This window comes from Cyprinodon tularosa, unplaced genomic scaffold (genome assembly GCF_016077235.1).
Source record: "Cyprinodon tularosa strain WSP-4 unplaced genomic scaffold, ASM1607723v1 ctg37, whole genome shotgun sequence".
Taxonomy (NCBI): Eukaryota; Metazoa; Chordata; class Actinopteri; order Cyprinodontiformes; family Cyprinodontidae; genus Cyprinodon; species Cyprinodon tularosa.
Genome location: NW_024039085.1, coordinates 3,939,997 through 3,967,326, shown reverse-complemented (window position 1 = coordinate 3,967,326; position 27,330 = coordinate 3,939,997). Strand labels below are relative to the sequence as shown.

The following is a 27,330-nucleotide window of genomic DNA, read 5'->3' as shown; positions in this document are numbered from 1 at the left end:
TTCCTGTGGCCAGTCTCTGCATGAATACACATGAGCCTCTGACAGTTTTGGGACTTTTGCCTTGTAGCAAGACTGCTGCAGCGGACTATAGTCGCCCTGGTTTTACAGGGCTCCCTCTGGCCATCAAATCCTAAAGAAAGGACTCCAACCATCTCCCTTTCCTATTCCTGGGATAATCATGGCTGGAACCCCAGGCATTAGAGGGCCTTTTCTTGTGGTGATCCTGCAACTTGTGCTCCTTTGTTCCTCCCAAGTAAGACCTTTGTATGTCTCTATCTTTGTGCTTTATCTTTACCTTAAGACTAACTATACAGGTGAGTGCTCTCTCTCTTTCGATGCAAATATTAATTTGAAAACTTTTCTGAATATAGATAAGTAGAGATAAATAGTTCTTTCTTGAACTGATTATTTGAGAATCTGTCTATGAAAAGCAGTTACTAGAGATTTCCTTTGTTTGCTTTTAAAGTTTGTCATTCTAAAACAAATGTAGTCAAATGCATGAAAGATGCAAACCATTTCAGCTGAAGCAGGTGTATTGATGTCAGCTTGCAGCATGCAATACGGTGGTGCACCTGTTCTCTCTTTTACAACATGCACATTGAATATAAGGAAGTGCAGTGTTGGCAAAAACATCTGGAAAAAGTAGCATAAATCTTCTCAGTTTTAAAATAACCATTTTGCATAGATAAATCGAGGACCCCCTGGCCCACCTGGACCCCCAGGAGTCCCAGGAATTGATGGCATTGCTGTAAGTTGTTTTAGCTGTTTAGGAATCTTTATTTGGATTCAGTGGCAGCAAAAGGTTTTTGTTAATCAATCAAAATGCATGTCTTTTCTTTTAGGGGGGAACGTGGCGTAGATGGCGAGGATGGCTTTCCTGTAACTATGCCATTAGATCAAATTTCAAACTCTTTTTATTTCTTGCAACTGGAATTGAATTATTCATTGGATCTTTAATCCCATAGGGCCCTGATGGGGATGCTGGTAAACCCGGTTCTTTAGGATTACCTGGAATTCCTGGAAAAGCTGTGAGTATGCTTCATGTAACAGCCACTAACATCATTGACGGTCACGAGGAGGTCAACTTGCACTCTTTGAACTGGTCCGTTGGGTGGAACTATGCAATGTTATCTTCCTACTGGAGCAATCCTATTTTCACATTATATTTTTTTAGAAGAGACCAGAAAAAATGCTTATATGTACAGATTATTTAGAGAAATTAGATGCAAAATTTTGAGGAAGTTATTCGAAAGGGTTTTAATAATCCAGAGCAGAACCAGGCCTGGGCTAGGTATAACAAAACTATGGCTCAAGGTTAAGAAAACATTATTTAACAAAGGCATTGACTTTCATTGTTGAAGGAATTAGAAAATAATGCATAAATATTTACCTTTAGTTAAATGCAAGGTTTTAGAGAATCATTCCAAATGTTCAACAGTTTTAGTGTTAGAATCTAAAGCCAGTCTCAACATTAACTACCCAGAGTCCGAAAACAATAGGAGCTCTGTTGTGCCCCTCTTCTTGTCTCCTACTGAGAATCCTCAAACCAGTGTGGAATTACTTCTTTCAGCATACTTATCTGAAGGAATGAGGAATGCTTGTCCAAAATGAACAGTCTTAAAGTTTGGACCTCTGAATCATGTTAAAAACATTTCTTTACAAATGTTAACATGAAAACAGATGCAGTGTATGGTCAAAGGAAAATGCTCCGCTTAGTATAACTGTTAAATAAAAAATAGTCATTTTCAAAAAGCTGTACATAAGGAAAATTCCTTTTTATTAATATGACTGTTTTGTTAAAACTGGTTGCTGTTATTTATAAATAGATGGAAATATGGGAAGAACATTGTCATATAGCTTAAGCATTTTTTACTCCTGTTTAAAATCTATACTAACTTGTTTCAAGATGTGTAACTTTACCTTGATGTGTTTTTTTCTGCAGGGTTTGACTGGCCCTGTTGGGGGATCCTGGGCCTGATGGTCCCCTAGGACAGAAAGTAAGTGACTAATGAGCCTTAACTTTCCAGCTTCGGATGCTGACGGTGAAAAGATGCCAAGCTGCTGTCCGGTCTTTTGGCTTGGCAGCAAGGGTCGTAGCACATAAACCAATTCCACTTGACAAACCAGACATAATCCTCCAAGCCCTTTTAGTAATCCCTGTGGAGCATGAAGCTCCAACATTTCTCCTCATTAGGCTTAATATTGCAGGGTCATGTATACCCAGACTCAGTCATATGATTGTGCAGGAGGAATGTTAATTCTGGCTGTCTGCAGGGTTGCACAGCTCTATTTTTCCCACTTAGCTTTTCTTTATCTTACTTCGTGTAGAATTTCTAAATCAAGCAAAATCATTTAATTTCTTCAGGGTGAACCTGGGAATCCTGGACCTCGTGGAGCTACTGTGAGTAAACATGCCAATCAAAGAGTCATCTATCTTCATAGCCATATATTAAAATTTTCAACTGTAATGCATACACCTACTTTCCATGCTTTTGTAGGGTGTGGGGCCTGATGGACCCCCTGTAAGTATCTCCCATATGTTGTACTATTTAAATCCCAAATTTCAAATTTTTAACCCATAATAATATTGTCTTATACATTAAATGTGTCTTTGACCAGGGACCACCAGGGCCTGGTGGGCTTCTGGGTGAATTGGGAAAAGTTGGACCTCCTGTGAGTAAAAAACAAAAAAATTGACTGTTTTTGGGGTTTACTAATGGCTGAGCCAAAAATAAGACTAATGAAAACACATAAAAAATCCGAAAACAGTAATTAAAGCTACTCACATTTGCTAATAAGAGTTTGCTATTAATGTTTTTCTGTTTCTTTGCACAGGGTGCAATGGGTGTGAGAGGGCCACAGGGGCCCCGTGGACCACAAGGGCCCAGAGTAAGTGGCCAAACGTACTTTATTTTACAAGCTTTATAAATAGATGCATATAAAATAAGTTATTTCATTTTATTATTTATTTTTTTCTTTTACATTTAAAAGTTATGAAAACACAAAATTCCTTTTACAGAAAATTAAGATAGTAATAAAGGCAGATAAAGAATTATTTAAATACAGAAATATTATGTATTTGCCACCATGATCATGGGAAAGACAGATCATGGTTCCCAAAGAGACTGCTGACTGGACAGTCCTTTCATAAGGAGGAGGGAAACAAAGGGCAATGTTAAAGAACAGTTTTATCTAAGCGTATTATTGGAAACTTGATTGGAAGAAAAACATTTTGGGTGCACTAGCAACAATTATAACAACAGTCTTGAGAATTGTCCATCCATGTTAGACTTTGGAGGATATTTACAAAGTCTGGGCTACTGTGCTTCAACAGCTGGCACACACAGGGGACATGAAAATGCGCTACAAGTATTGCCTCTCTCGACTTAAAGGACCAAACAGCATTGAAACAGCATATTTTGATCAGGAATAAATATTTGAAATACTAAGCATCCAAAATATGCTTGTCTACGATGAAAGTAAAATTCCCTTTCATTTGGAGAACAGTTACAGTCTTGAATCACAACAGACAGAATCAACGTTTCTGCAGAGGGATGTGTGAAGTTTCCAGGCAGTTAGAATTTAGGAACCAGGCTGTCTGTCGGTGTGTGTCACTAAATTTAAGATCATGAATGTTGTATTCTGCTGCTTTTGGGAGTTTCTGATTCATTTCCAACTTGGTTTTTGCCCACTCCTCCAGGTTTCTGTAGGTCAATGCTCATATGTGAAGGCCTAACCTGCTGGTTATCGGAGTTTGGAAATAATCTACAACCATCAAAATGACAGAACTTAAGATAACAAATGGTTAAATACATTAGTATGTGTGTAATAGATTAAATGGAATTATTGAAATATATAGTTTTATGGTGATATTTAAATTCACTGAGGTGCACCTTAATACTTGTTAGATGAAGTAGCAAGATGCAGGTCTGGAACAATCACAGGAGTGATATTAGCTAGTTTCAGATGCTCAGGTGTTATCCTCATGGGTCTGGATATGTGAATCCCGTGGCGGTTCTATGTACCGCAACTGTGAAAAAAAAGTCAGATTGAAAAACCACAGCATGTGTCTCGGTGTGTTTCTCCTCATGACAAATTTCCTCTCTGCAGTAGTGTAAAAATAATTGTGTTCAGCAGAATATATATATATAATAAAAAAAGCCAGTTCTATTTTATCTCCTGACTATTGTTTCATGCATTTATGATCTATTTCCACCAGCAAGAGTAGCAAGAGTATCAGTATTTATTCACACATACTTCTAGGAATCATTTTAATTCACAAATGGTAGAACATTGCTGCTAGAAACAAACTAGTAAGGATGTGTTGATGATAGTGACTGCTACTAAAATATATATATATTTTTTTAATTTTAGGGTGCAACTGGAATGCTTGGCTCCTCTGACCTGGTAATGGATTGTTTCATACTGAAATATTTAGAAATTATATCTTTGTATATGATGTGAAGTTTAGTGACTGAGTGATTAATTCTGGTGTTTAGTGTCCAAACTCGTGTCCACCTGGTACTCCTGGGCATCCTGGCCCACCTGGTATGAAGGTAAGATTGTTTTGTTCCTTCCAAAACCGATCCACCTAAAATTATTACCATTCATTAATGCACTGTTCCTTTCCTCAATGTTTCCAGGGTCACAAAGGTGTGAAAGGGGAGGCAGGGGAGCCTGGAAAACAGGGACACAAGGTAAAACAATGCTTTTTTCTGTGAAACATTCAAAACATGTAGCTGCAACACTTCAATCTGTAAAAAATCAGCCTAGTTTCGTGAAGAGAAATGAGAAAAAAGACATGCAGCACTTTACATGTTTTAAGTTCTTTCTGATGCTTTTTCTTAACCTTTTATGCTGAAGAGTTTAAAACACACAGGAAGCAAGCTCTTTTTTTTGCTTTTACAAAGGATGATTCATTTAAAAGGGTGTTCAAGCATTGCAGTGTTGACCTGTTAATGTTCCTGTGCATCATACAAATGGAAATGAGTCTGGTCCCATCTCTTCTTATCAACCTCATGCTGGAATATAATTTACTTTCAGTAGACTCTCCCTCTCCAACCCATTTCCCTCTATGCCTGTCTCATATGCAAACATATGCTGAATATATGGAACAACACAGAACACACAGCAGCTCTTTACATGCGATGGTACATTATCAAATAGACAAAAATGTAAGGATTGATTTACAGTGTTAAAAAAATCAATTTGCTGCCCTATTGATTTCTACAAATTTTTGTTCTTTTTAAATCACATAAAACGTTTCAGATTTTCAAGTGAATATACGAAAAACACATAACCCTAAAGGAATATAATATGCAGCATTTATATGATGATTTCATTTATGAAAAAAAATAAAAAATTTGCTGTATAGCTTAGAATATAAAATTGGTTAAAAGAGCTTAAAAAGCAACACTCCATCCATCCATCCATCCATCCATCCATCCATCCATCCATCCATCCATCCATCCATCCATCCATCCATCCATCCATCCATCCATCCATCCATCCATCCATCCATCCATCCATCCATCCATCCATCCATCCATCCATCCATCCATCCATTTGTTTTTTGTCATGCATAACCAGCCCTTTAACAACGACACAAACGCAGGCAACCTTCCATTTCTGAGTATAAATCAGCTCAGACACCATACAGGATGCTAGTTTGTAGCTCTTTGCGACAGTCTGTTGGTTTGCACCCAAAACCAAAACATGCAGCGCCACGGCCAGTCTTTCAGGAACACTTATGGGTGAACTGTTTGTTGTCTAGCGGTGGATTAGGGGTTGTAGATGGCAAGCAAGCTCATCAAACCAACACACTGCAAGGCAGCAGTGCTGCAAGGCAGCAGTGCTACCCACTGCTCGACTGTGCAACACAATGTAAGATCCTTCAGGTTATCTGCTGTTTTTAGTTGTTCCAGGCACTCATCATGGAATGGTCATCAAATCAGGATTGCAATAACCATTAAATATATTTTAAATACTCATCTTTTCAATTTTGCTTTACTTGAGTAACGGGCTAATTTTATTTTTTTGGGCATTATTGTTTGAACTCCTTGTATACTGTTACCTTTCTGTAGATTTTATGTTTCACAGCATAGTTTAGATTTTCTTTTATTATTTTTTGTTTTTTTACACCTGTACAACAATATTGGTGACTTAGTTGTGTAAAGCATTCTACAAATTATGTCTGAATGTGAAACCGTGCAGAAGGTCTGAATCCTATCATATCTGGTGCAACACTAAGAAAGCGTTTCATAACAATGAACATCATACTGACTGTTAGAAAAGTGGATGGTCAAGGGCTGCATTGCTATCATGCCCCCCTTGATGAACCAATAACTTCTGCTCCCTGATGGAAAAACCCTAAAGGAGAGTCTGAAAGTTAGTTCTTGAACTTAAGCTCATGTGGCTCTTAGTTCTGCAGGTGGAAAGCAATCCAAAGGGCATCAACAAGTTATACCAAAAGCACATGATGATAAAGGTTTTCGAAAATATTTTCAGAAAAACTAACATATTGCTGAACAAAAATAACAACATGGAGCTAAACATGTCTGTGTCAGTGTGATGTACTTCAACTGCTCTGCTGCTTCGGGTCCGTTGAAAATGACTGAAATTCAACAATAATTTGTCGATAATAATTGGGCAGCTATTTTGTTTTCACTTAGCTTATCTTTGTCTAACATTGATATAAGTTACATCATGGTGCCTGAGGTACCTTGGAGAGTTCCTGCCCTGCAGTTTCTACATACATCCATTTTTCAACACATCTGAATAAAATGAGTGATTCGTTATCAGACCTCTGCAGAGCTCTGAGATTTCAGCCGTTAGATTCAGGAGTGCTGAGGAAGAGCTGCATCTACAAGTTGTAGGATTCCTTAAGAACTGGACTTGGTTAGATGATGTGAAACATTTAAAGTGACAAAATAAAACAAATATGTTTTATAAAAATTAAACATATCTTTTATTAAGCTGATTAAAAATAGATTCAAGCATAACAGATCAGAAAACATTAAACCTTCCATGAATTTCTTCCTGGATTTAATGTATTTTTTTTTTTTTGTGTGAAAATTTTTATATATTTCAGATAAAACAAACGTTTTTTGCAGTTAAAAAGAATAAGTAAAAAAAAACTGGTTTTAAATTATTGTAATAATAATAATAAGAAAAACAACAACTATCCAAAGGAAACTGGCCTTGTGTTAAGAAGTAATTCCCAATGACTTAAGCTAGTAACCGATTGACCAAATGTTTGTGGCAACTGCATTAATGTTTATTTGCAAAAAGCAGTTATGTGGAACAGCCTGTGTAAGGCCTCTTCATGACTTTCATTTTAGTTTTTCAGGTATTAAAAGGACTTACTACATCATGTTTCATATGAATATACAGGTGCTGGTCATAAAATTAGAATATCATGAAAAAGTAGATTGATTTCAGTAATTCCATTTAAAAAGTGAAACTTGTATATTATATTCATACATTACATACAAACTCATATATTTCAGATGTTTATTTTGTTTAATTTTGATGATTACAAATGACAACAAATGAAAATCTCAAATTCATCATATCAGAAAATTAGAATATTACTGAAGACCAATAAAAACAAAGGATTTATAGAAATGTTGGCCAACTGAAAAGTATGAACATGAAAAGTATGAGCATGTACAGCACTCAGTATTTAGTTGGGCCTCCTTTGGCCTGTATTACTGCAGCAATGCGGCGTGGCATGGAGTCGATCAGTCTGTGGCACTGCTCAGGTGTTATGATAGCCCAGGTTGCTCTAATAGTGGCTTTTAGCTCTTCTGAATTGTTGGGTCTGGTGTATTGCATCTTCTTCTTCACAATACCCCATAGATTTTCTATGGGGTTAAGGTCAGGAGAGTTTGCTGGCCAATTAAGAACAGGGATACCATGGTCCTTCAACCAGGTACTGGTAGCTTTGGCACTGTGTGCAGGTGCCAAGTCCTGTTGGAAAATGAAATCTGCATCTCCAAAAAGTTGGTCAGCTGCAGGAAGCATGAAGTGCTCTAAAACTTCCTGGTATGTGGCTGCGTTGACCCTGGACCTCAGAAAACACAATGGACCAACACCAGCAGATGACATGGCACCCCAAACCATCACTGACTGTGGAAACTTTACACTGGACTTCAAGCAACGTGGATGAAGTGCCTCTCTTCTTTTCCTCCAGACTCTGGGACCTTGATTTCCAAAGGAAATGCAAAATTTACTTTCATCAGAGAACATGACTTTGGACCACTCACCAGCAGTCCAGTCCTGTTTCTCTTTAGCCGAGGCAAGACGCTTCTGACGCTGTCTGTGGTTCAAGAGTGGCTTGACACAAGGAATGCGACAGCAGAAACCCATGTCTTTCATACGTCTGTGTGTGGTGGTTCTTGAAGCACTCACTCCAGCTGCAGTCCACTCTTTGTGAATCTCCCCCACATTTTTGAATGGGTTTTGTTTCACAATCCTCTCCAGGGTGCGGTTATCTCTCTTGCTTGTACACTTTTTTCGACCACATCTTTTCCTTCCCTTTGCCTCTCTATTAATGTGCTTGGACACTGAGCTCTGTGAACAGCCAGCCTCTTTAGCGATGACCTTTTGTGTCTTGCCCTCCTTGTGCAAGGTGTCGATGGTCGTCTTTTGGACAACTGTCAAGTCAGCAGTCTTCCCATGATTGTGTAGCCTATAGAACTAGACTGAAAGACCATTTAAAGGCTTTTGCAGGTGGTTTGAGTTAATTAGCTGATTAGAGTGTGGCACCAGGGGCCATCAATTTTGAACCTTTTCACAATATTCTAATTTTCTGATATGATGAATTTGAGATTTTCATTTGTTGTCATTTGTAATCATCAAAATTAAACAAAATAAACATCTGAAATATATGAGTTTGTATGTAATGTATGAATATAATATACAAGTTTCACTTTTTAAATGGAATTACTGAAATCAATCTACTTTTTCATGATATTCTAATTTTATGACCAGCACCTGTAAAGGCCTTGCAGCACAGGGTAATAAGATAGTTCAGACTAATGTTAATCAACACCTTTTAATTCCAATTGGATACTTTTCTATTGGCAAAAAAATCCCTTTCTCCCTTTAATAACTAACATTGTAACATTTGCATATAAACAAACAGAAAACGAGTAAAGCTGCAGGCATGAAATAGTATGTGCCTGAAAGTTAGAGCTGCCTCTGGTTTTCAATTGAGGCAGAAAAGAGAATCATTCGTAATGATGCATTTTTTTTCTGGAGCTTGTCGTCTAGTGATTTGTATTGAATGCTTTTTTTTTTAAACTCATGGGATCTATTGAATAAAATGGGCCTGACTCCCTTTCTGAGTGGCAGGCTTGCATTCTAATTACTGCACAGCAAATAACGTCAACATTTAGCTACAAAATGTCTGCAAGGAAAAGAGACTAATGAAATGTCCGTCCTAATCAGTCTAAAGGAGTCACTCTTAGTTGAGGATGCCGCTCAGCGTTTCTTCTTATTAAGGTCATGCAGCTTTTCATTTGTAATTCTTGTTTTTTTGTTGTTGTTTGTTTGCTCAGGGGGAGGAAGGAGACCAGGGAGGTCCAGGAGATGTTGGGTCCCAGGGTCCGACGGTAAGATACTCTCTCTATAACTGTACATGTTATTAGGTGGTATTAACGTCTGAAATAAGATTCAATCTTATCTTTGAGTCAGTTATTTTCTTCCCTCACCGTTTGAGTTGATTATTATTTCAGGGACCCCAGGGAGTACGTGGAGCCATGGGAATGATGGGCCCCAAGGGAGAGATGGTGAATTTTTTCAATAGCATTTCGCCTAGTTGTGTTGGAAGTCTTTCTGAATTACTTACAGTTATTTGAAAACCTCCTTTAAAAAAACTAACAAATTGTTTTCTGGCAGGGAGCTCGAGGTCCAGATGGAGAACCAGGTCCACAGGGAGTAGCAGGGGGAGCAGTAAGCTTTTCAATCAGAACATATTCATAAATGACTCTATGCGATCAGGTGTATATTATAGGTGTTGCCTTCTTATTTCAGGGGGACAGAGGTCAGAGAGGAGTAATGGGCGAGCCTGGGACAAAAGGTGAAATGGTAAGTGAATAAAGATTATCACAGGCATAAAAAACAAAACAAAAAACAACTATATGATATTTATAAAACTTTTGTTTTATTAGGGGGGTCAAGGACCACGAGGGATAACAGGACTCCCAGGTCCCAAAGGAGAAGCTGTAAGACTCTGATCAATGCCAAATAATCAATCAGTCTTAGGCGCGTTTTTTCAAAATAAAAATTTTTAATGTCTTCTCTTTGCCATCAGGGATTACCTGGTGTTGACGGACGTGAGGGTATTCCTGGGTTGCCAGGTGCAAAGGTAGAGACTGATATGTTCTGTTTCATACTGATCATTAATAATGCTTCAGTTACAAACATTAAGTCAGTCATTTAGGTTTTTTTTTTTTTGCGTACAGGAGCTAAGGTAGCTTACCCTTTTTATCCCTGTCTGTTCCTCTGCAGGGAGACATTGGCAAGCCAGGCGTTCCTGGAGAGGTTGGACTTCAGGGGCTTCCTGTGAGTATGACCTTTGGCCTCAAACTGTTGTGGCTGACTGTAATTGAACTGAAACTTAGTGAGGGTTTTTGGTGACCTTTAAAAAAAATCTAAGCTGGTGGAACCTGCTTGGTGGATCGCAGTTTGACTCCTGCCTTCACTGGAAAAACGATCTAGAAAGTACAAATTTCTTAAATTCATGGTATTTACTCTTAATTTGAGTAGGTAAAGGAGACAGTTTGCCAATGGAATCATTATTTTTACTCTTAAAACAAGATAATTAGATAATATGCACTTGAAATAAGACAATGCAGTTGTGTTTTCCTTTTTTAAGTGTAAATTGTCTTGTACGATTGACAAAATGTCTCTTTTACCTCCTCAATCCAAGAACAAATATTTTTATTTTAATTAAAAATGACTTATCCAGATATTGATTTTTCCCAATGTTGGTGTGACATAGAGTCTTTAAATAAATGTTTTTCTCTCTAATGTTTTTGAACGGTATAGATTTCTAAACTGATTCTCTAAGATAGGGATTAGATGACAAAGAAAAATATTAATAATCTTTTGATATGCCTAATTAACTGACATAATGGCAATCAGTTAGCAAAATAACTGACAGAAGGAGCCTTATGCGAAATATTATATCACTGTTCTTTGAAAAAGTATTATATTTCTATTTCGGCAAAAAGTTATGATATTTTACAGGGACTTGATGTGATATACAGTGGCATGCATTTGATTTATGAGCCTTTTCCCCAAAAACCCATTAAAAGAAATCAAGTGCGACCATCTGACAAAGCATTGTCGACGCAAATATTTTGGAGTACCACAGCTCTCATTATAATTCAAAACTCTGCACTTTGAACATCATAAAACAAACTAATAAATCCATCATCCAAAATGACAAAGTATGCACAACCCTTAAAATATTGATTTAGGACAACATTAATGAAAAAGAGGTAAATAGGGCTTTTGGTAATTCAAGAGGAGCTAAAGACAACTACAGTTTGGATCCAAAAACAGTTTTAGATGAAAACTATAAGCCATGTTAAGTTGAAGTGAAACATCAAAGAAAGGGCTCTGGTGAGATTGGACAGAAACTGAACTACTGGATCCAGTTACAAATGCCAAGCATGGCAGAAAGCTAATGCCACTCAGAATCCAGCATGCATGATTTTCCACTTTGAAACATAGTGGTATCTTGCCTTTTTTCGGCAGAGACAGGGAACTTCTTCCCAGTTGCAGAGATGGAGATGATATGATGGATGGAGCTAAATTATATCACGTCTTGAAGGAAATCTGTTAGAGGCTAGATGTTTGACTCTAATGACCTTATTTATGCACTTTGAGCTGTAATATAATTGTGTACTGAGGGTGCTGAACATGAAAGCATTCTACACTTTCAGACTGCATGTTCTTATGACATTTCATAAAAACCTTCTCATTTGTTGGGGGAAAATAAACCAGGAAATTCTTTATCTTCTCAGGGTTTACCTGGAACACCTGGACCAAAAGGCTTGAGTGGCCCCAAGGTTAAATGCTGGATCAATTAATAGCAATTATTCCTTTTTGTTTGTTTAATTATCAATTTCAAAACCAAAATGAAAAAACAAAACAATTATATCTAATCTAATCAGGGTGATGCCGGGAAACCTGGTTTTCCTGGGACCTTGGGATCGGCTGGAAAACAAGTAAGTGTGAACAGAAGCACTCTGATACATCAGCATGGTTGGATGTTTTCTGTTCTGTCATTGATATCTTTACTCACGCGACAGGGTGAAAGGGGAGAACAAGGAGAGGTGGGACCTGTGGGACCCATCGGTGAGCCTGTAAGTTATTCTTTCATATTCACTTTGGCGCATGTAGTCAAGTTGTTCATTAAATCAGCTAAGCTTCTTTAGATTGAAAACCTGTTAGCTAATTGGCACCTTATCATAAATTCATGTTTCAGATCAAAGACCTTTTTACTTTCATAGAGAAATATGCTGAATGAAAATAAAACGCAGTTTCATAAGATTACTTAACTCATTAAGGGGAATTTTCATTATTTTTATTATGAAGGACCTGATGTGAAGAAGGCCTTTTAAGAAATGATTTCAGTTAAGGGACAGGTTTTAGTAAGAAAAATAATAATGATGGTTTATAGGTGTTATTAAAAGTTATTCAACAAATCAGATATTTTAATGATGCTGTAAAAAAAAAATAGCTGACCTTTTATAGACCAAGTCAATGTTTGAATGTGATTCGACAGTGGTAATGTTGTGAAGCTGCTCTTATTTATGTGAAAAAGTAAAGTGTTTGTGCATCAAATTTGTGTCCAGGTGTAACTTAGGACAGCAAATCAGTAGGAAATATAAAAACACAGTTATATCAGGTAATGTCCAATTATAAACTATTGTTTTGTTTATCCTTAATAAACTAACTGGTACAACACTATATCAAACACATGCAATCGATAATGAGGTTAACCCATAATACATGGCACGATATGAAAAAGAGCAGACCTGAACAGCTGTATAAGGTATACCAAGAAGAAAAAAATGGAATGAAAAAAAACAAACAACAACCCTGAAAATACAGAAAACACAAATTACAGTTCATCTGTTATTTTTAGATCAACATTGGTCATCCACAGAGTCATTAAGGCAAGACCATAGGGCCTAACCTAACATAGAACCATACCAGCTTAGAAGTTGCCTGGTCAAAAAAGGTCTGCGTCAAGTTTCCAGAGACCCGGGCTGTATTACCTTAGCAGATGGGGCTACATGAAAGCAATGTGGAAAGTATAGATCAGTGGTCCCCAAACTACGGCCCGTGGGCCAGATCCGGCCCACCTCCACACTTGGGTCGGCCCCCTGAACAATACCAGACAGTATTTTCATATAAGTGTTTTTTTTGTTTGTTTTTGATATTAAAGTTGGACATTTGCAATAAAATGTTCCTTAATTATGAAGTTTTTTTTATTATTAACTATTAGTAACTATTTCATACACATAACGCGACAAGTTCCACCCTTTTGGGGTCTGTGCCCCTATCTGGCAACCCCCAGCATAAAATCTTAAACCCGCCCTTCTCAAAGAGATACAGAAGAGAATTAGCGCCATTCAAAAAAATAAAAATAATAGTCTATTCAATTCTGACTTTTTTTCTCAGAATTCTGAAGAAAAAGTCAGAATTTTGACTCTAATTAAGAAAGAAAAGTCAGAATTGAATAGTTTTTTTTTCTTTTGAATGGCCCTAATTCTCTTCCGTAAAGAGCGAACGGAATAATGGCGAAAAGAAAAGGTAAGAGAAAGATTGATTCAGAATGCAGGGCATTAAACCTGAATTGGACAAATGATATTTTTTTTTGTTCAATATAAAGTCTGTCTCGTCTGTCAAGAGGCGGTGGCGGTATTCAAACAATATAACCTGCGGAGACACTAGACTCCCATCATAAAGACATAAATCCCGTCATAAATTTAGGCACTCTTGCAATCGTCACAATTTTTCTGTTACAAACTGACCCCGGCCCCCCATCAGAGAAGGGAAAAGTTATGTGGCCCTCACAGGAAAAAGTTTGGGGACCCCTGGTATAGATGCTTCAATGCCCATAGTCTGAACTAAACATCCAGCTCAGTGTGCCCATGTCCACTAAGGGCAGACAAACTGTCATGGTTTTGGTTATATTGTGCTTTACTTTGCTCTATGTTCCCTAGTTTTATTGGTTTAATTCCTTTTTTGTTGTAATTTCTAGATTTGTTAGTTCTCATGTTTTTCTATTGTCCTCTGTAGCCCTCTTGTGTGTGTGTGTGTTCCTTTCCCCTTGGCTCCCTCGTTGTCTCCTCTCACACCTGCTCCTTTTCAGCTCGTTAGCCCTCCCTTTGTCTCTGTCAGCTATATATGCTTTCCCTCTGCTCTCACTCTTTGTTGGTTCCTTGTTGTTGCTGGTCCCGTTGTCTTCTCACCTCGTCTCTCCCTGGCTCCTTGTGTGTGTTTCCCTTGATGTCTCCGTGGTTCTGGTCTGAGTTACATTTTAGTTGGATTTTTATATTTTGCCTCTGTTATTAGTGTTTTTTCTTTAAAACTATAAGAATTCACCTCAGCCTTTCTGCCTCTGCATTTTGGGTCCTCTTAACTACAACCAAGAGGTGACACAAACGTGGGCACTGCTCGGGATTCTTTTTTCCCCTCAATTTAATAAAACATAGCCGTATGGTTAAGTATTATTGTCTTTAACTTTTGTTTTTTGTACTTTAAGAAAGGCACTGAGGTGGACTATAAATTATATTTTGTATCGTCATTATCATTTTTTAATAATAATCACTCTTTATGGCTTTGAACCTCGTCTTTCTTTATGGCCACGCTGAAACTGCCTGTAGAACTTAATCAATGTGCATATTTTAACATTTCAGAATCAGAATCAGAAATACTCTAATAATCCCAGAGGGAAATTATTTTTGTTACACGCTCCAGTTACAATTTGTATATATACACAAATTTCTGAAGAAATCTTTGTAGATTACCCACAACAAGACCACATACAAAAAAAGTACGGGTGCAATTAAGTGCCTCTTATTTGGAAACTTTGAATATCAGCACAAAGAAGGAGAGAGAGGCCAAGTGAATATTAGAGCCACCATTGAAGATGTAACATCCAAGCTTCAAGATTACATTAGGAAGATGGCCCTAAGGGTTGAAGCATTCTGTGAATGTCTCAGACAATGGAAGGTGGCAGAGAAGGAAACAACTTTGGAGTATAAACCACCGACAAATGACTAAAGTGGCTGATATGACCAAATCCTACCAATGCATCTACCATACCAGGCAAGATCCCAGGTTCAGGCAATGCAAAGAGGCCCTAGAAACAATCCAACATCTCACAGCAAGTTGTAAGATACTGGCAGGAAAGGAATACATGGAGCGTACCCAAGTGTATGGTACAGCGTAATGTACAGAAACATATGTGCGGAATACAAACTAGAGACCCCCAGGTCAAAATGGGAGCAACCTCCCAAGGTGCTGGAGAATGGCAGAGCTAAGATACAGTGGGACTATCACATACGAACAGACCAAATGGTTGTGGCCAATCAACCAGACATTGTGATCATTGGTAAGCAGCAGAGGACGGCCGTAGTGATGGATATGTAATATAGATCAATGATGGAAACATCACTAAAGAAAAACATTAGCAACTGGAAAAAAAATACAAGGCTTTATGGAAGAACAACTACGATACTGCGAAGAACCTTAAAGCTCCCAGGTCTTTATAGAGGACCCAAGCTTAAGATGAAGAAGCCACCCGGCCTGCTAACGAGTATGAGGGAGGCTAAGAGACTAGTATTTAAATAATTAAGTTAATTATCCTCAGAGCAAGGCGCCTTGGCCTCAGTATTTCTGACAATCTGTACGGCATCACGTATGATCTTTACCGTACAAAACTACATTTAGCTGCAATGTCAACTTCCTTTGTTGTAAATAAAATGAAGAGTATTTTTGAACATGTTTGATGGTTATCAAAAAGGCAGATTCAGATAATGAAATTAGATATAACAATCAGATGACATTGATGGCTGCATTAATGTTAGAATTTTTTGGGAAAAAATTAGAAAATTTTTTTTTTTTTTACAGTGAATGAACAGTTAATGTGATCATAATCTGTCCTTCCAGTTAATTCTGTAAAACAAAAACATATATTAGTCTCAAAATATAACACTGGCTAGATTATTGCCTTCACTGATACCTACAGTTCTGTGGAGTTCTTTCATTCATCTTGATATAAAAAGCTGTATTTCCTGCTGTCTAAAAAAATCTGTTGTAAAATATAATGAAACAAAACCTGAGCTATTTGTGCCACAAATAGTTTTATGGAAGCAGATTAGCACTGCACAAAAGCCATGTTGGAGTTTGAACCTTCGTGTTTGGTACAATAGAAAGACTTCACTTTACTAAAGAAAAAAGTTAAATTCACTAAGAATTTGTGATTCATTCCTTGTTTGCGATTGAGTTCATGGGCTGTGCTGTACATTCTAAGAACTACATCCTTGACAGTTTGCCATTGGGATAATGCCAGAAGAGTGATGTGCTGGCTGAAATTTTACTGAGATCAATTAACGAATATTGTGGGGGGAAAAAAAGGTAATTCCCCAAATTCTATGAGTTTATCCAGCTTTGTGAAAGTGAAACACAAAATATTTAGATTTTTACCCAAGAACTTATAATCGCACCTTAGGAAATGGGGCTCAGGACATCAGGAACAGCTTTGGGAAAGAACAAATAGGAAGACTTAAGATGGACATATAAAGAAAACAGAACTATACAAAAAGACTGATCCACCAGAAATGTATCTAAATGCACAAAAAACCCCAAAAAACCCAGAATGCATGTATAAGCTATGCTACAAAGGCTTGAACCATTATGGCAGCACCCGTCTGGAAATAAAGAGACACAGAAAAATGATCATATTGAAAACTATATATTGAAAACTAAGTCGTAAATTAAAAAAAAACAAAAAATACCATGGTCAAAGAAAAAACACTTAAGAAAAATAACAGCAACCCTCCAATGTGGCTAAGTTAGAACAAAAAAGAATTGTCCGAATTCCTCCACATTGACATAAGAGATCAATTATCACTGGAAAACTACATTTTGTATCTGGCATGATATTTAAGCCTAAAACGCATGACAAAAATTCTGCTTTATATCTAGTTATAAGTGAATCTACAACTGAAATTGCTTTGAATCTGTTTAACTTTTAAAGGAGCTTTAAATGGGATGTGATCAACCGTGGCTCAGTAACAGTAAAAGCAGAATTTAACTAAGCTGATGTGATATTGTGTTTTTTTTATGCAGTTAACTGAATTTTACTTGACTTTCTAAATGTGTTCTTGTTTCCCCAACAGGGAGATGCTGGAGAGTCCGGTCCTGTAGGCCCAGCTGGTAAACCAGGCAAAAGAGTAAGTTTTCAGACATAATATGAACATATGAATGACAGGGACCCCTGCATGTCTGTCAGTGACAGAGACTCCTAACACTGTATTTACCTCACACATGCATGCTAGCTTAAATGTAGGAAATCTAAAAGAGGAGAGTGTTGGTAGTCTGTAGTGGTGGCGCTTGTTTCTCTGGAATGTCTCAGAGAATAGTCTGACCCTGGATCTCACATGAGCTCTATTTTCACAGTAAGGGGAGACTAAGCAGCAGGCTGAAAGAGCTCCCTGTTTCCTCAGCATTCCTCTGTTGGTCAGTGATCAAAGGCAGAGCGGCACACAGAAACATACCAGAGAAAATAATAATCCTATAGTAGAACAAAAAACGTTCATCCTGAACTCATGGTAACTGATAATTGGATGTTGGAGTAGTTAAAGTATAAGTAATTGTAGTTTGGCCTAATTATTTAGTCACTTTTTTCCCTTCTGCTTGTAACATGTCAATTGTGTAATGTCCTTATACTCATTAGATATGTATGCACTTTTATTAAAGGGACCCAAAGGGGATCCTGGTCTCCCTGGTCTCCCAGGGCCTCCCGGCCTTCCAGGAGTTAAGGGAGAAAGGGTAAGAAATGAGTACATGTTTGTTAACATCGGTCAATAAATCGAAGCACAATTGAAGCCTTATTTTTTGAAATTTGATCTCTGCATTCTGGTCTGATTGGTTATCACCTTCAATGTGTCATTTACAGGGTGAACGTGGAGAACAAGGACCCAAAGGAGAACAAGTAAAAAAACAAATAAATTCCAATCACAAAGCATTTAGATAACATCTGGTCTCCTTTGAGTCCATAAACAAACAGGCTTTGTTTTGCAGGGAGCTCAAGGGGATGAGGGAGATCCTGGAGAGAGAGGAGAAGTTGTAAGCTCCTACACCAACACCAGCAATGATCAGATTGTGATTTGGTTGTAATAAAGCGGATTAAAAATGTGTCATTGATGTCATAGGGTGATGCTGGAGAACCTGGACCAAAAGGAGAGGTTGGTCCTTTATCTGATTTTATGCTGGATTCCTAATAAATTCAAGCAATTTTGAGATATTTACCGTATGTAAATATATCATTGTTTGCTTGCAGGCTGGTATTTCAGGTGAACCTGGCAATAGGGGTCCTGAGGGACCCCGAGGCCAGCCGGGTATTGACGGCCCCCCTGGCTCACCGGGACCACGAGGAATGCAGGGAAACAGGGGTCCACGTGGGGTCAGAGGATCTCAGGGACCTGCGGTAGGTCCAAAACAGAAAATACAAGTATTTCTAAAGTAACAGATAAGACTTGAAGAAGTTGTGTTCACCCCACGCATGGGGCCAAAAACTCTGGAGCCAGGAAGATGCTTAAGTGTTGGTTCTGTTTGCTGATTCTGAAAAAAAGTTTCTCTATGCCCTACAACCAGAATCAGAGTCAGAAATACTTAATAATAATAATCCCAGAGGGAAATTACTTTTGTTACACGCTCCATTTACAGTTTATATATATATATATATATATATATATATATATATATATATATATATATATATATATATATATATATATATATATATATATATATATACACACAACCAACCACACAAGATAATAAAGATCTAAATACATACACATATAACTCTTCTGTATATCTACATATATGTATATATATGCATATATATATATAACTAAATCCAAGTAAAGTGATATCAAACTGTCATGATAAAAATCAAACCAAATGAAATGTTTAAATAAATGACAAATTCACAAGTCCCCTCTAATCTGCTCTAATCTGCCCCTCAAATCTGCTCTAATCTGCTCAGAAATGATATTCGTGCAAATTTGATATTTGACCAAATACTTAGCTTAAGAAAATAATTCAGTTTAAAGTTGAATAAGACTATGTAACATTAAAACAACTGAGATATATTTACAAAACCCTGTAAAAAAAAAAGGTTAACCTAATATTGAACATATGCTTTTAAACTAGCCCTCTATGGCATTCTGTTGCCCTCAGGCAACAAACCACTATTTTGGCCCACACACCGCCCCTTTAAATTTTTTTAAGTAAAACATCACATTAAAAGTCTGATGATATGTCTGTGACCAATGAAATTTGAGCTAGGCGTGGCTTTGACCTTTGTCTTGGAGTGAAACAATCCTTTTTTGGACCGCAGCAGACTTGGACACACCCCTAGCAGAAGGTAAGATAAATTTAACTTTTTTACATGTTTAAATTTAAATAATTTTGTATAAATAATATCTGTGATGTGCATGAATAAGTAAAAAAGCATATTTGATTGAGTAAAGACACCTTTTGTCTTCATTTATATACTAAAATGGCAGTTTTTCATTCGTTGCCTCAGGGCAACATTGTGCAGTTAGACCACTTTTGTGTGAACTATAACATGCTCATGGATGGAGATGTGTAGGTATGTGTAGTTATCAACATAATAAAATTTTTTCTGTACTATCTACTATTAATCACAGAAAATGGATGCACAAAGATTTTATGGGCGTAAGGAACATGATCAAGTGGTTAGGCTCATTCCTTCTGACAGTGAGGACAGTGAGCTTGAGGAGAGTGACAGTGAGGAAGAGTGGACTCCAAAATCAGGTTTGAGGGAGAGTTGGGAGATCATGGTTCAGTCAGTAGAGTAACATACTGTATGGAATGAGCATGTATGTGCGTTTGTACATCAGTGAGTAAAGAGAGGTATATATGACCTATTCTAATTTTATGCTTACTGGTTTCTTTTGAAAACAGATGACCTGCCTGATGACAATGAGTCTGTGGATGAAGAGGAAAATGAAGATGATGAAGTATTACAGGAAGCTGTTCCACGCTTACCCCGTTGGAGAACACCCCACAGTGCCAATATCACTGACTACCCAGAATGGCAGGCCAGTCTTCCAAAATCAGATCATATCAATTCCCCCTACAAATACTTCAAGATGTTTTTTTCTGAAGACATTCTGGAACTAGTTGTAGAGCAGTCAAATGTATATGCCATTCAGTGTGACACCAACAAGCCCCTTAACCTCGCTAAAAAAGAACTGGAACAATTTATGGGTACAGCAGTATACATGTCATTGTTTGGATTACCAGGCACCCGCATGTTTTGGAACAAAGCCACCCGAGTGTCCCAGGTAGCTGACACCATGGGACTAAACAGATGGGAGTTCATTAAAAAATCCCTGCACTTCAACAACAATGAGGTGAGACAACAAGAAAATATTGATCCACTCCACAAAATCCGACCACTGGTCACTCATCTTACCTCAAAGCTGCAGACAATACCAATGAGTGAGAAGTTGGCTGTAGACGAGCAGATGGTCCCATTCAAGGGAAGAAATACACTCAAGCAATACCTGCCAGCTAAGCCAAAGAAATGGGGCTACAAGATATTCATCTTGGCTGGCTCTGATGGTGTCACCGACGTTTATAGGTGGGATGCCAAGCAGAAAAAAATCATCAAAGTTCCCTGTCCTGCTGTGGTGAGAGAGTACAATAAAAATATGGGTGGAGTGGATCTGCTGGACTCCCTCATTGCACTGTACCGCAACAAAATCAGGTCGAAAAAGTGGTACCATCGGCTGATGTTCCACTTTATCGACATGACCATCGTGACTGCCTGGCTGCTCTACAAGAGAGACTGCAGCAGCACTGGGATGAGAAAACAGGAACAGATGAGGCTTTATACATTCAAGTCGTATATTGCAGAAAGCTTGTGCAAAAGTGGCAAGAATCTGGAGCGCAAGAGAGGTCGTCCCAGTTCCACAATTGCTGGGGAGTACGAAGAGAAGAGGAGAAGAGGACCCACTACACCTATCCCAGTCCCTGATGTGCGTCTGGATGCCACAGCCCACTGGATGGTCATGGATGAAAAGAAAGGGAGATGCAAGGTACCAAGATGCACAGGTACACCTAAAGCCAAGTGCCAAAAATGTGACGCCCACCTTTGTTTCACATCCACCAGCAACTGCTTCATGAGGTTCCATACAGAATAATACAAACTGTACTTTGTAAAAAAGAGAAACACAGAGCCATTCAGTACCCCACAGGAACATGTATTTAGAAACATAAACACACTGCAGCTAATCTCTAATGCACTAATTAATAAACCATTTGTGGCCGTTTGTTGAAAGGAAACTTGTTGAAATTGAAATAAAACTTGAAATAAAACTTCTTCTAATGTATTTATTGCTTGTTTGTTCATCATTCCACTTAAAGAAAACCTTGGCGTTTTAGTACCCTTATAGCATATTGTTGCCCTGAGACAACAAACCAAAATCTGGTGGGGGGGGCAGGGTGGAGCACATTTTCTGATTGATATTTTATAAAGACCCCCTCAAGCTCCCAAAACTAGGGTGAAATATTTTTTTCCTCATAAAATAAAAATTCATGCCATAGAGGGCTAGTTAAATCCATCACCTTCCCTATTTTTTGTTTTTGTTTGTTTTCAATGCTTTAAAATTCATCAGCCTTGTTTTTTATTAGATAAAAAATTAAATGACACTTGAATTTATTGATGCACAAATGGGGAACATCCTGTAATTCCTTCATTTTTGGCTGGATTTGTATTGAGTAGCCTACCTTTTTTGTTTGTGCCATAATCCTTAGAGAGGATAAAATATCTAAATGTAAAGACTAACACGGCCCGGATTGGTACATCTGTACTTTAAACACTTTTAATTCAAAATCTATTTTTGAAACACAAACTTAAAGATACATTTTCTCATATTTGGTAGCAAAGATATGAACATACAGAGCAACATCAGCAACATTTGTCCTAACACTCCAAATTCTGCAATAATTCGCAAAAAAATTGGAACTCAGACACCTTGTGCACAGCGACTTTTAAATGATAAACAGTTTTTGGAAACTCTCTCCTCTAGATCTATTTCATGATTTGCCGGAATATAAAAACAGGAAAAAAAAAAAAAAACTTGAGACAGAAGTGATAGGTTTATCTGGCATAGAATAGGACTGGTGCAAATTTTAAACAGTCATGTAATTGAAAACAACATGGATTAAATCAAACTTTATTTAAAATGAATCCCACCAAGCTTTGCTTCATTTGTCAGCTGCTACAAATACTGAATAATTTCTTATCAACTTCAGCGAAGGCTATAAAATATATGAAATCTTGTGTTTTTTAACCATTTGATATAAAAGGAAAGGACAAAATGTACTTTTTTATTATTCAAGAGCATCATAAAATATGTTTACTTTTAGCTAAAACCAATTATTAAGCTGTATCATAGAGTGAATAAATGTTTTGGTAATTCAATGAAAAGAATTAAGATAAAGATATATTTTCCTTTTAAGGGTAAAGAGCCAAGCGATCAGCACATCAGGCAAGTCTGCATGCGAGTTATGCAAGGTAAGAAAAGAATAGCAAAGCTTTTGACCCCATTTATTATTCCCTTGTGTCCTATTTCATGGCTGTAATCTTTCTCATTGCCACACTTAAAAGCATCATTTCATTGATCAGGACTGTTGTCGGATGCTCTGTGCTTGAAAAATCGAGGCTCTCATAACAGAAACATGAAATAAGCTTCAGCCTCCGTTCATGTGATGGATGAAAGCATCCTTCTCTGAGCCCTTCGAAATGTTTCACTGAAGTCACAACATCTGCTCTCTTCATTCTTCTGCTCTTACATCTTCACAACTCATCTCCTGCTCTCATGACTTTTTTATATTCGGCGTGTTGAAAAATTAATCTCACCTCTAGGAGACCTGCTCTGAGCGAAGTCAGCCTGGAGAGGAAATCTTAAGAGAGGGAGCAGTCAGACAGTTGCTGCATGCATTTCCATAAGATACCAGGGAAGTGAAATCTAGATAGAAAGATAAACGCCACAGAAGATTAATTTTAGTCTGTTGGCACTGTGGACATGAATTGCACCTTCATATAGCTGTAAATTATGAATATTATCTGTGTTAGGCTCAGATTAGTGATGCTTATTTAAAGAAAGGCTGAATAACAGAAGGAGCTGGAGGGATGATGTGACCAAGGTTTTACATCACTGGAGAATTCAATAAGTGCAGAAAAAGTGGGATCCTCACTGCAGCAAGCATTAGGCCACATGAGCTTAATGCATGATTTTAATTAAAGATCCCTTCATAGCTATCGGCTGTGTAGGAGCATTCATGCTGACAATTTTCTTTATTGTTTTATGTCTCAACAGAGCAGCTGGCTCAGTTAGCTGCCAGTTTACGGAGGCCGGAGTCTGGCGCTGCAGGTTTGCCAGGAAAACCGGGTCCTCCAGGGCCTCCTGGGCCCCCAGGAAACAGTGGCTTTCCAGGACAAGCTGGAGCAAGAGGGCTTCCAGGACTGAAAGGGCCACTGGGGCCAATGGGAAATAAAGGTCCTAAAGGTGAGGAGAGTATTTTTTATTTTTTTTTAGATGCGAAACTAGAAGTAAAAAAGGTGGAACTAATTGTACAAGATACTGTTATATGCTACAGGTGATATGGGAGACAGAGGGTCAAGAGGACCCACTGTTCGAGGAGCTAAAGGCCAACCAGGACCTCCTGGGCTTCCAGGTGAGTATTTATTATGTCATAGCTCATCTTGTAGGACAGTACTCATCTTTTTTTTATACAAACAAAAGCTCAAAAATAAACTGTAACATTTTCTGCCATTAAACTAAACGAAAAAAAAAAAGATCTGTTCATGCTCACAAAAGCCATTTTTGTTTGAAAATAATTCTCATACCAGCCTTGCTGGTGTTAATTTAAAAAAAAAAATCATACATTAAAATATAGAATGAATGTCGCGGTTTTGCCTTCAGTCCCCTTTAATCTGATTCCCTTAAATAAAATCTACTGCAACAGATTTCCCTCAGAAGTCATGTAGTTAGCTTAGTATTTTGGTATATCACACCACAAACTATATGCAAGATACTTCAAGTTCAGCCAGAAAGGATGGAGAGCATCTTAAACATAGATCTGAAGCTCCTGATGATGTTTGTCATAACTTTAACTGAGACGTAGAAACATACAGTAAGCGTCGTTGTGGTCGTTTCATTATTGTTCTGACTGATTTTCAAGGCTGGTGTCCTTCAGGAGGGTTCACACACTTGTGTTTTCTACCTCAGCAAGTTTCATGATTCTTGCCCAACATTTAGCTCCAACCACCTTCTATTAAAGATAAGCAGACTCTCTCTCCCCTCTTAAATGGACAATTTTGTCTCTTATCCATTTACATGTGGTCCAAAAAGTTCACCTTTGGTATCATCTGACCAGAATCCCCTTCTGTTGCCCTTGACAGACTTTAAATTATCTAATGGCTTTCTTTCAATCAAAACTTTTTATCATATTCTTGCGTTACATCCAGATTTGTGGACTTCATGATTTATATTTGGAGGCTTCATGATAGCTGCTCTTATTAATGCTCTATGATTTGCATTGGGTACCAATTTTAGATGATGAAATTAACAGTTTTAAATTATACATCCAAAGCTTAAGGTTTTGTTTAGCAATCTTACTTGGCTTTAACATTCTCTACACCCCTGTCCCTGACATGTCTGCTGTTCCTTAGTCTCCATGAGGCTGTTTGTTGTCTTTAGAAAAAGTCTGTAGAAAGCCTCCAAGGCTTTCACAGATTATCATGGTTTAAATTGGATACAGGGGATTCTGAGGATGGTTGATTATGCGTGATTTTTATTTAATTTTATCCGAGTTAAGATGACCTCAAGCCAATTAAATGTTCACAATTTATTTTATTTCTCTATCAGGGAAAACATTTTAAATTGTACATATTTTCCTAGAGCTTGCTCTACTCTGTGATAGTCAATCACATATAATTTCATTGAATGTACTGCATCAAAATGTGTAAATGTTTAAGTGCTATGGATATTTCTACACACATATATATAGATAGATAGATAGATAGATAGATAGATAGATAGATAGATAGATAGATAGATAGATAGATAGATTGATTGATTAGTGGGGTTATAATACAGGATAATAGCAGATAAAAAGATTTGAAGATTATATACAGCTATAGTTGAGAAGTGTGTGTATGTGGTGTTGGATCCGTTGATGTGTTTGTGTGTGTGTGAGAACAGTCCACATGTTATTGTTGTGTGTAGTGTGTGTGTGTTTGGGGCAACATTATGTAGCAACATCAGAGACACAAAAAATAAAATTATATATCTGTATATATTTATAGTATAAAGCATATTTATGCTTTTAGCAGATGCTTTTATCCAAACAGACTTACAAAGTAGACACAGTTACAGTAGTAACTGTGTGTTGTGTTGTGAAGTAGCTACAGTTATCATCAATATGACAATAAGTTCTCAAGAGGAAAATCCCTAGTCAAGTAAAGCATAAAGCACAAACATTGATTTACTATATATAACATTCTTTCCAAGATGAACCTGACATTTACCCATTTTTTGATGACAGGAGAGCCAGGAAAACCTGGCTATGGGCAGGATGGTCAGGACGGGCAGAGGGGACCTCCTGGCGTTCCAGGACAGCCTGGTGTGCCTGGTCCTCCTGGTCCAGCTGGCCAGAATGGCTATTGCGACCCATCAGCCTGCAATCTCCAGGCAGGACTCCAGCAGTCTCTGGATGTGAAGGGACCTGCAGGGAACTAAGAACCACTCTGGCAGAGACACAAAGACTGCTGGATTATCTCCCAGAGAAAACAGAATTTGTCACAGTCTCCTCCCAGGGGCCTTCGTTGACGTGGTGTCTTTGATACATTAACCTCTGTGTGAGCATGTTTTCTGCCAATAACATCTCCATCAAACAATTCATCATCTTTGAGTTAAGGAAAAAGGGATTATTCTATTGTTCTTTTCTGGATGAGAGGTGTTTTAATTCATCCAGAACGATGCTCACATCTCTGAATGAAACGATCAGAAACTATTGCCATAGCCCACTTTTCTTTTATCCCATACTCTTTTAAAGCTCCCCATTTGAATTATTTTCTTTATCCTTCTCACAAAAATAGCACACAGAATTCCCCTAATGCCAAACAAAGCTTTATTTTCTGGTACCCTGTTTCCCAAGCCAAGGGACAACCAAAAGCAAACCTTCTGAAGCCCAAATGTCTGGATCTACATTCCCTCACATCTGACTGCTCTGTAAGCAAATAAAACAGTGAGGATGAAAATATAATTGCCGACTTTTTGTAAATCTGTAAATTATGTATGAAACCCGGTTAATTATATTTCCTACGAAAACAACTCCAGATGTGAGATTTTGCTTCATTGTACAGAAAACAACAGGGTGCAGCTGTTCATGAAAGAGAAAACCTTTTACAAGTGAGAAACATTTGCAATGTTATAAGAAATAAATAAAATAAGAAATTAAGTTTTTAATTGAGGTGGCCCACCGATATTTATTTCTTTATAGGAATCTCAATATATATTTAAAATAAACTAAATTTTAATTACAAGTTCCTGGAATGATCATAAATGTGTTGTTGACAATATTTTTATTTTAAGGCAAAGAAATTATGCTTTACTTAAAGCTGGCTTTATTACATTCTACAGAATCTCCATCAATCTATAGACCTACTTCACAAAGATCATTTTAAGTTTAGGAAGAACAGCTTTGGTTTGATGTTTTATCTACCGTACTCTACTCCAGTTTCCTCCAGTTTCATCTAAATAAGTGTAATTTAGGCTTTAATGCAGCACTAAACGAGTGTGTGTCCATTGTAATTTATCTTATTTGTCTAAGTTCTTGTGGGTTTTTTGTTGACAATAACCTTCGCCTAAAGCTGTGAGCTATACAGCGAGATGTTTTCCCATTCCACATTGATATCAGTTATATTATTTTATGGCTTTATGCTTTCAGTTGACTTCATACAATAGATGT

At 37.5% G+C, this 27,330-nt stretch overlaps 1 protein-coding gene across 1 annotated transcript; it reads left to right on the top strand.

Annotated features, from left to right (window-relative positions):
- Positions 1 to 26,828, top strand: col9a1b (collagen, type IX, alpha 1b). Its single transcript, XM_038296416.1, is given in 33 exon segments — positions 1 to 253; positions 686 to 748; positions 844 to 879; positions 966 to 1,028; positions 1,943 to 1,960; positions 1,962 to 1,997; positions 2,366 to 2,401; positions 2,499 to 2,522; positions 2,620 to 2,673; positions 2,836 to 2,889; positions 4,375 to 4,407; positions 4,500 to 4,556; positions 4,644 to 4,697; positions 9,564 to 9,617; positions 9,741 to 9,794; positions 9,904 to 9,957; positions 10,039 to 10,092; positions 10,176 to 10,229; positions 10,319 to 10,372; positions 10,516 to 10,569; positions 12,039 to 12,083; positions 12,189 to 12,242; positions 12,327 to 12,380; positions 17,433 to 17,486; positions 18,013 to 18,084; positions 18,212 to 18,247; positions 18,337 to 18,381; positions 18,468 to 18,500; positions 18,596 to 18,742; positions 22,816 to 22,870; positions 23,676 to 23,864; positions 23,956 to 24,033; positions 25,906 to 26,828. Coding segments are annotated over 33 exon segments (2,037 nt in total). The 5' UTR covers positions 1 to 178; the 3' UTR covers positions 26,100 to 26,828.
- The last annotated feature ends 502 nt before the right edge of the window (positions 26,829 to 27,330 follow it).